Source organism: Gavialis gangeticus, unplaced genomic scaffold (genome assembly GCF_001723915.1).
Source record: "Gavialis gangeticus isolate Ggan-Ray unplaced genomic scaffold, GavGan_comp1, whole genome shotgun sequence".
NCBI lineage: Eukaryota > Metazoa > Chordata > Crocodylia > Gavialidae > Gavialis > Gavialis gangeticus.
The window spans coordinates 71,052,169-71,059,405 of record NW_017728992.1 but is presented as its reverse complement, the minus strand read 5'-3'; the positions used below and the strand labels follow the sequence as shown (position 1 = coordinate 71,059,405).

General features: G+C 54.2%; 1 protein-coding gene across 1 annotated transcript in view; it reads right to left on the bottom strand.

Moving 5' to 3' along the window:
• The window catches only part of MTFP1 (mitochondrial fission process 1), a gene marked incomplete at its 5' end in the record, with an annotated part of 25,674 nt that extends 18,442 nt beyond the window's left edge, over window positions 1–7,232 (bottom strand). The window contains 2 exons of the mRNA XM_019518739.1: window positions 5,224–5,456; window positions 7,029–7,232. Coding sequence (XP_019374284.1) covers window positions 5,224–5,456; window positions 7,029–7,232 — 437 coding nt within the window. The remainder of the gene's footprint in view (window positions 1–5,223; window positions 5,457–7,028) is intronic.
• Window positions 7,233–7,237: the final 5 nt, after the last annotated feature.

The window sequence follows — 7,237 nt, the reverse complement described above, 5'->3', positions numbered from 1 at the left end:
CAATCCTCCAATTTGTCTAGGTCACTCTGAATCCTACCCCTATCCTCCAGTGTATGTACTACACCCCTCAGTTTGGTATCATCTGTGAACTTGCTGAGGGTGCAATCCATCTCATCTTCCAAATAGTTAATGAAGATATTGAACAAAACTGGCCCCAGAACCAACCCCTGGGGCACTCCACCACTTGATACTGGCTGCCAGCTAGACACTGAGTCACTGATAACTACCCATTGAGCCCAACAATCCAGCCAGTTTTCTGTCAACCTTGCAATCCATTCATCCAACACATACTTCCTTAGCTTGCTTGCAAGAATGCTGTGGGAGATGATATCAAAAGCCTTGCTAAAGTCAAAGTATATTATGTCTACTGCTTTCCCCACATCCACAGAGTCAGTTATCTCACCACAGAAGGCAATCAGGTTGGTCAGGTATGACTTGCCCTTGGGGAACCCATGCTGACTGGTCCTAATCACCTTCTTCTCCTCCAAGTGTTTAGAAATGGATTCCCTGAGGACCTGCTCCATGATTTTTCCAGAGACTGAAGTGAGGATGACTGGTCTGTAGTTCCCTGAATCCACCTTCTTCCCTTTGTTAAACTTGGACACTATATTTGCCCTTTTCCAATCATCCAGGACCTCCCAATTGCCACAATTTTTTAAAGATAATGGCCAGTGGCTCTGCAAACACATCAGACAACTCCCTCAGCACCCTTGATGCACTCCATCCAGCCCTGTGAATGCATACATGTCCAGCTTTTCTAAATAGTCCCTAACCTGTTTTTTCATTACTGCTGGCTGTTCACCTTGTCCCAAACTGTGCTGCCCAGTGCAATAGCCTGGGAGCTGACCTTGCCTATGAAGACCGAGGTAAAAAAGGCATTGAGTACTTCTGCCTTTTCCTCATCATCTGTCACTAGGTTGCCTCCCCTATTCAGTAAGGGACCCACATTTTCCCTGACCTTCCTCTTATTGCTGACATACTTGTAGGAACCCTTCTTGTTACCCTTCAGGTCCCTTGCTAGCTGCAACTACAATTGTGCTTTGGCCTTCCTGACTTCATCCCTCCATGCCTGAACAATGCTCTTATACTCCTCCCTAATTGTTTGTCCAAGCTTCCAGTTCTTGTAAGATTCCTTTTGGTGTTTAAGCTCACTGAAGAGTTCTCTGCTAAGCCAAGCTGGTTGCCTGTCACATTTGCTATTCTTTCTGCACATCAAGAAGTTTGTTTTTGCACCCTCAGTAAGGTCTTACCCAAGCCATCTGCTCTAGTAGGATTCAAAATGACTCTCATACAATTGTACTGAGGGGCACAGTTCATGGGTGGTAGTGTTGGCAGTGAGCAGCAACTGCCTGCAGAAGCCAGTGGTGGCAGGGAGGGGTGGGTGAGCGGAGACCACCCAGCTTCCGGCAGTGGGGGCAGGGCAGCGACTGCCTACAGAAGCTGGCAGCAGCACCAGCAGCAGGGGGTGGCAAGCAGCGACCACCTGCAGAAGCCAGTGGCGATGTTGGCCAATCGGGGTGGGGCACGTGCCCTCCCCCCCCCCGTCCTCCCTACCAGATGCCTATGCCTGTATTAAGGCCATGGGCAGGGTTTTGCTGGATTGAGAACTATTAGCTTTCTCTGTCTCAGCTGGGAAGATGAGGGGAGGGGGCAAACAATGGCAAGTGTGCCATTAGAGATGATAAATGACAGCTTGTGAGTGTGGGGCAACGGAGCACCCCAGCAGTATGTGCACACACCACAGGAATAGCTATTTCTGCTGTGCCATGTAATGAGTGGGCAGTCAGGGTTCCATAGATGAGGACTTACTCAACTCATGGTTTTATGGATCTCACAGAAACCGCAAAAAACAACAAAAAACTCTTAATAAAAATAAAATACTGGGTCTCCAGTGGGAGCCAGTGGTCTACATTGCTGGGAGCAGAAGGTGCTGGCTGGTGTGGTGGCAAAAAGGGCAGCAAAAATGGTAACTGCCCCCTTGTCCCTCCTCCCCTCAATCGGGCCGCTCCGCCAGTCAGCACTGAAGTGCAGGGTGGCACAAAGGGCAGCCAGCAATCGAGATGGTGGCTATCCCCTTGTCCTTCCTCTCTGCTCATCAGCATTGAGGAGTGGGGCCACTGTGAAAGGCCATGAAATCGGCTCTGTGCACCACGAGCAGGATGCAAAAAACCCTCCGTTTTGCAGCGATTTAAGCAGGTTCCCATCTGTGGCACTGAGGTGCCTTTCCATGGGAGTTGGATGCCCAACTACCTTAGGCATCAGAAAACCAGCTGGAATGAAACAAACCCCAGAAGTGGCTGGACCTTAATTCTGGGACCATTTCACTCCACAGCTGGCCCTGGATCTGGCCCGTCTCCTAGGTGACACTTTCTTCTAACAGACCCATCTGGAAGCCTCTGGTGGGAGTGCAGAAAAGCAGAATGCCTCCCTCTCCACCTAGCAAACCCCTGTGGGGCCTGACAGCAGCAGGGAGCAGAATCTATGCTGCTATGACACCAGGTGCATGTCACCAAATGATGGGGCTGAAGCTTGCCTTGATTCTGCCAAGTGCTGTGCTCCACCCACCCCCATTCCTTCCAGAGCAAGATGTGAGTGCTCAGCATCCTGCCTGCAAAGCCCTGCAAAGAGTTCTGGCTGTAGGCAATGCTGAGCTGGCAGCCCCAGAGCTGCTGACAGGGTCAACGGCACAAAGGGTGATAAAAAGCTCAAGTCAGCAGCAATCGGAGAACCTTAAACACCTCAGGACACCCAATGTTTTCTAGATAAGTCACATGGGACAGAGGATGCTACTGACTGAGCAGGACTCTTACTTCAGTATTTGTGTTACAACAGCACTTAGAAATTGCAAGTGGTAAGATCAGAGTCTACTGTGCTAGACACCAGGCAGAGACGTGAGAAGGACAGCTCCCGTTTCAAACAGCTCACACTCTGCAGAGACCAAGGGAAAACTGAAAGAAATTGACATGCCTGAAGGCATTCAGTTCAATGGCAGAGCCTAGAATTGCACTTCAGTCTCCTGCCTCCAGTCCACTGCCTGATCCACTAGGTCAGGGCTGTCCAACTAGCAGCCTATGGGCTGTATGTGACCTGCAAGGGGTTGAGTTGTGGCCCCAGGCTCCTGCTTCACCATTGCTTCCCTTATTCCTCCAGCTGCCCCAGTCCCAGGGGACAGGGCAGTGTGGTGCAGGGGGAGTGGAATGGAGGCATAGGCAACTGGTAGGGGGAGCATGGGGGGGGACAAGTGCCCCCCCAGAATTGGCCACCACCGGCTTCTGCAGGTAGTTGCTGCTTGCCACCCCTTCCCCCCACTTTCTGCAGGCAGTTGTCTTTTCCCACACCACCGCCACTGCCCACAAACTGTGCCCCCCCAGTCTCAGGAGGCACCAGTCACCCGTGAGTGGAGGATGAGTCCAGGATACTTGGATACATGGTGCAGCATTGGTAGGAGGTGCCCAAGTAGTGTAGTGGCAGGCAGGAGGTGCCTGCACAGGTAGGGAGCAGCAGTGAAGGGGGGGGGGGGTGAGGAGCTCATCTGTACTGATGCATAGTGCAGCAGCTGTGGGAGGAGTGCCTGCGCCGGTGTATGGTACAGCAGCAGGGGCATCTGAATGGCCCAGGGCTTGCCAAAGTATGATCTGGTGCAGTCTGCAAAGCATTGCGGCTCTTACTGATGTGGCCTGTGGGGTGTGCAGCCCCCAACTGCTTGGAAACTGAGCTGCCTTGCACTAGACTACACTGCCTCCCACATGCCTTTGTTTTAAAAGCAAAGTCAAATTAATAGGACATTTAAGAATTTGTGAGCAACCAAGGCAAGCCTCTGGGCACTGGACTTACGCTAATATCTATGAACACTGGGATGGGACAGGTCTACCTGCAAGGAAACCCTTCCTATTTCCTGGGCTAAGATCCCAGTTGCCTCTAGGCCAGTACCTACAAGCTGACTTCACTGTATTGGAACAGACACTGCATTTGTCCCTGGACAAGCTGTGCTTGTGCGTGTCTATAACAGGGGGCCTACTCAGGACTGATCTACCAATGCCCTACCCACCTGCCTTCTTGCCTGCCATGCCTTGTAGTTAATTAATTAAGTTGTTGATCAGGTCAGAGGCTGCCTATTTCTTGCCCTGATGCCAGGGGGCACTATCTGCAGCTCCGTTCCTCCCCTACACCACAGCCCAAGCCTCGCAGATGGCATCCAGAATTGTTAATGTCACCGGCTCCACGCTGGGCCCCAGAATCCTCCCAATCAGACCCCAACTAGATTCCTCTCCTCAGGTGGCCTACTCCACCTTCAGTCGGGGCTGCCTAGCTCCATAACCTATTCCCCCTTACGGATGTGATCCCCCCCAGGACCTTTGGCCACACAGGCCCTGGCCCACCTCCAGCCCAGTCGGAGACCCAGGCCCTCAGCTCTGAGTGTTCCTTGCAGTGGGCCCCTGGCCCTTTGACCCTTCCAGTCCTGGCCCCAGCATTGACCAGTCAGGGGATCCCAAGTCAGGCTTCTGAATCTATCGCCCCACTCTCACTCCTGGGGCCACCTTCTGAACCCTACTAGTGGGTAACCCACCCAGCTGTGGGAGCTGGGGTTATTAAGGTGCCCCAATCCACCTTTCACTGGGGTGGTAACTAGTCTGGCATTTCCTGGGGGCTCCTGCACCACTGAGAGCCCCGCCAGGCCACCCACTCCTGGCAGGGTGCAGTTTTAGGTCATGCCCAGGACCAGGAGCCTCCTAGCCATCCCCTACAGCTCCTCCCTTACCTCCAGGTGGTCCAAGCAGCCTTGCAGCCAGGCAATGCTACTGCCTGGCCTGCCAGCAACAAACTGCTCTGTTTATATAGGTGACCAGAGATCTAAAATGGCCACCGCAATGAAGCACCTGCTGGCCGCTTGGCTGAGCCCTTAAAGTGGCAGGCACAAACAGTGCCCTGTCACAGTGTCCCAGAACAGAAATGTCCCGGGATTGGCCTCTACACACATCGCCCTTCTACTCAGTTTGGTGAGTGGTTGAATGAACTACCACTTTCTTGCCACTTAATCCATGAGTTAACCATTCAGAAAGACTATATGATGTCTCAGGAAAAAATGTACTTATGAGCATTGCTAGGATTTACCCTGGAACAATGAACATGGAAATAGCCCAGAAAATGCAGGAAATCTGAGCAACTGCACTTTGTTCCCCCCAAAAAATCATTTATGACACCCAGTGTTTGGTTCTACCTTACCTGTCAATGGGTTTGACAATGAAGGGGATGGCAGAGAGACCGACAGCTGTAGTTGTCCACTTCCGAACTGAGACTGGCCACCGGGTCATGGCACCCAAGAGGTAGAGGGAGGCAGCACAGATGCGGTTAATCGTGAAGCCAGGGATGGCCACAGAAGCCAGAGACTGCCATATAAAGGTATCCACCACAGCCACAGCCACCCGTGCTCTCTTCCCTGAGCTGTGCTCATGAGCCTGTGGAAGCAACAACAGCAAGAGATGTCAGGAAAATGTACCGGGAGGGATGGACAGAACAGGGTGAGCAGGGTTGCAGGGTAAACACCGAGGAGGAAGAGACAAGGATATACAAAGGGTTTCAGTTCAGAGTGCAGAGAGGAAATGACCATAGAGATGAGGGCAAAAGACAACACATGTACCATGAAATGTGTGTGCACATACATATGCAGAAGGTTGCATGTACATGCATGCAACCAGTGAACATTTGTGTGTACACAGGTGTGGGTGCGTGTTCATCATGCAGGTCTGGGTGCACTGGCTTCAGTGGGCGAGCTGGCACTCCCATAAAGTCTGCAGGATATAAACAAACACAACGCTCCAGCTGTCCCTGGGGCAGGGCATCAAGACTAAGGACCATGGAGCAGAGCTCAGGGGCTCTGCTGGGCAGCACAACAACTCACACAGAGGAAGCCACAAAGCCAGGGTTCTGGCGGTTGGAAACTACAGCCTCAAGCGATCAGTCTTTCACCTGGCCATGACTGGGATCCTACCCAACTGATCTGCGCCTTGCTTCATCTGTGCTTCCCAGGCCCCTAGCTACTGTGGGAAACAAGTCAACACCAGCCCGCTCTTTTCCTCTGCCTCATCGCTTCAGGCAACATGTCAGTGGGGCACACACCCTTCTGCACTCCTGGAAGCATGGCTGCTAAGTCCTAGACAGCTGGATTTGCTGACAGTCCCTGCACCCCACACCCAAATGCTCTGGCACAGGTGCATTATGAAACATTTGGCACTGGCTGCAGCTACACACAGGTTGGACGATCTGTTCCAAAATGCGAGATGAGACAGGCCTCAGGGGTGAGCGGAGGAAGACTGAAAGCAAAGGACTGATGCAGCCTGGATGACCCTGAAAGACAGCACATGCTGGCAGTGCAGCGACTGCAAGCCTCCTTCCACCTCCTCAAGCAGACAAGTGCATAGCCAACATCACCGCAACTCAGAGACCTGCAGACAAGAATCTGCCTGGAACTTGTTGCAGGTGAAGCAGGGGGAGAAATAAGGCACAGCGGCCCAGGGGACCACGCAGCAGAAGTCCACAGGACTGAGCATGTCTGCGTTGAAGGGAGATCACTCCCGGGCTGGGAGGCAGAGGACAGCACCTGGCACCTGAGCAGAGACAACATCTCTGGCAGAGAGCAGGCTAGGGCAGGATGTCAGTGGGGATGGAGCCAGCGTAGGAACCAGCATAGCCCCAGCACAACGGCGGCGTAGCAGGGCGGCTGGGGCCAGGGCAGTGCACAGGGCAGTGTTGGGTGGAGCAGCAGCTATTTCTGGGCCCCTCCCTGCACGAGGCACCTGCCCCCCGACTTACACTGCCGAGCAGAAGGCAGAGGAGCTCGGAGCCCCCCGCACGCAGGCACCACCCCTGCTCTCCCCCACCCCCGGCCAGCCAGGCCCCGAGACAGGCTGGCGCTCTCGCCCCTCTCCGAGGCCGTGGGTGCGCCGTGTGTGCCCAGCCAGCTACCCCGCGGCAGCGCCCCACCTACCTGGGGAGCAGCACAGGGGGGCAGGAAGTGGGGGGGCACTCACCGCCGCCGCTCTCTTTCCCTTGTCAACGGCGTCAACCGTCACGTAGGCCGTGGCCACGCCGTAGGTGCTCCACACCAGCCAGACGGGCACGATGGCTCGGAAGGACTCTCCCACCTCGTTGGCGTAGCCTACGGGCAGCGGGGCGCAGGGGTTACAGCGGGGCCCGCCGGGACCCCCAGGGCTGGGCCTCGCAGAGCTGCCGCCCGCCC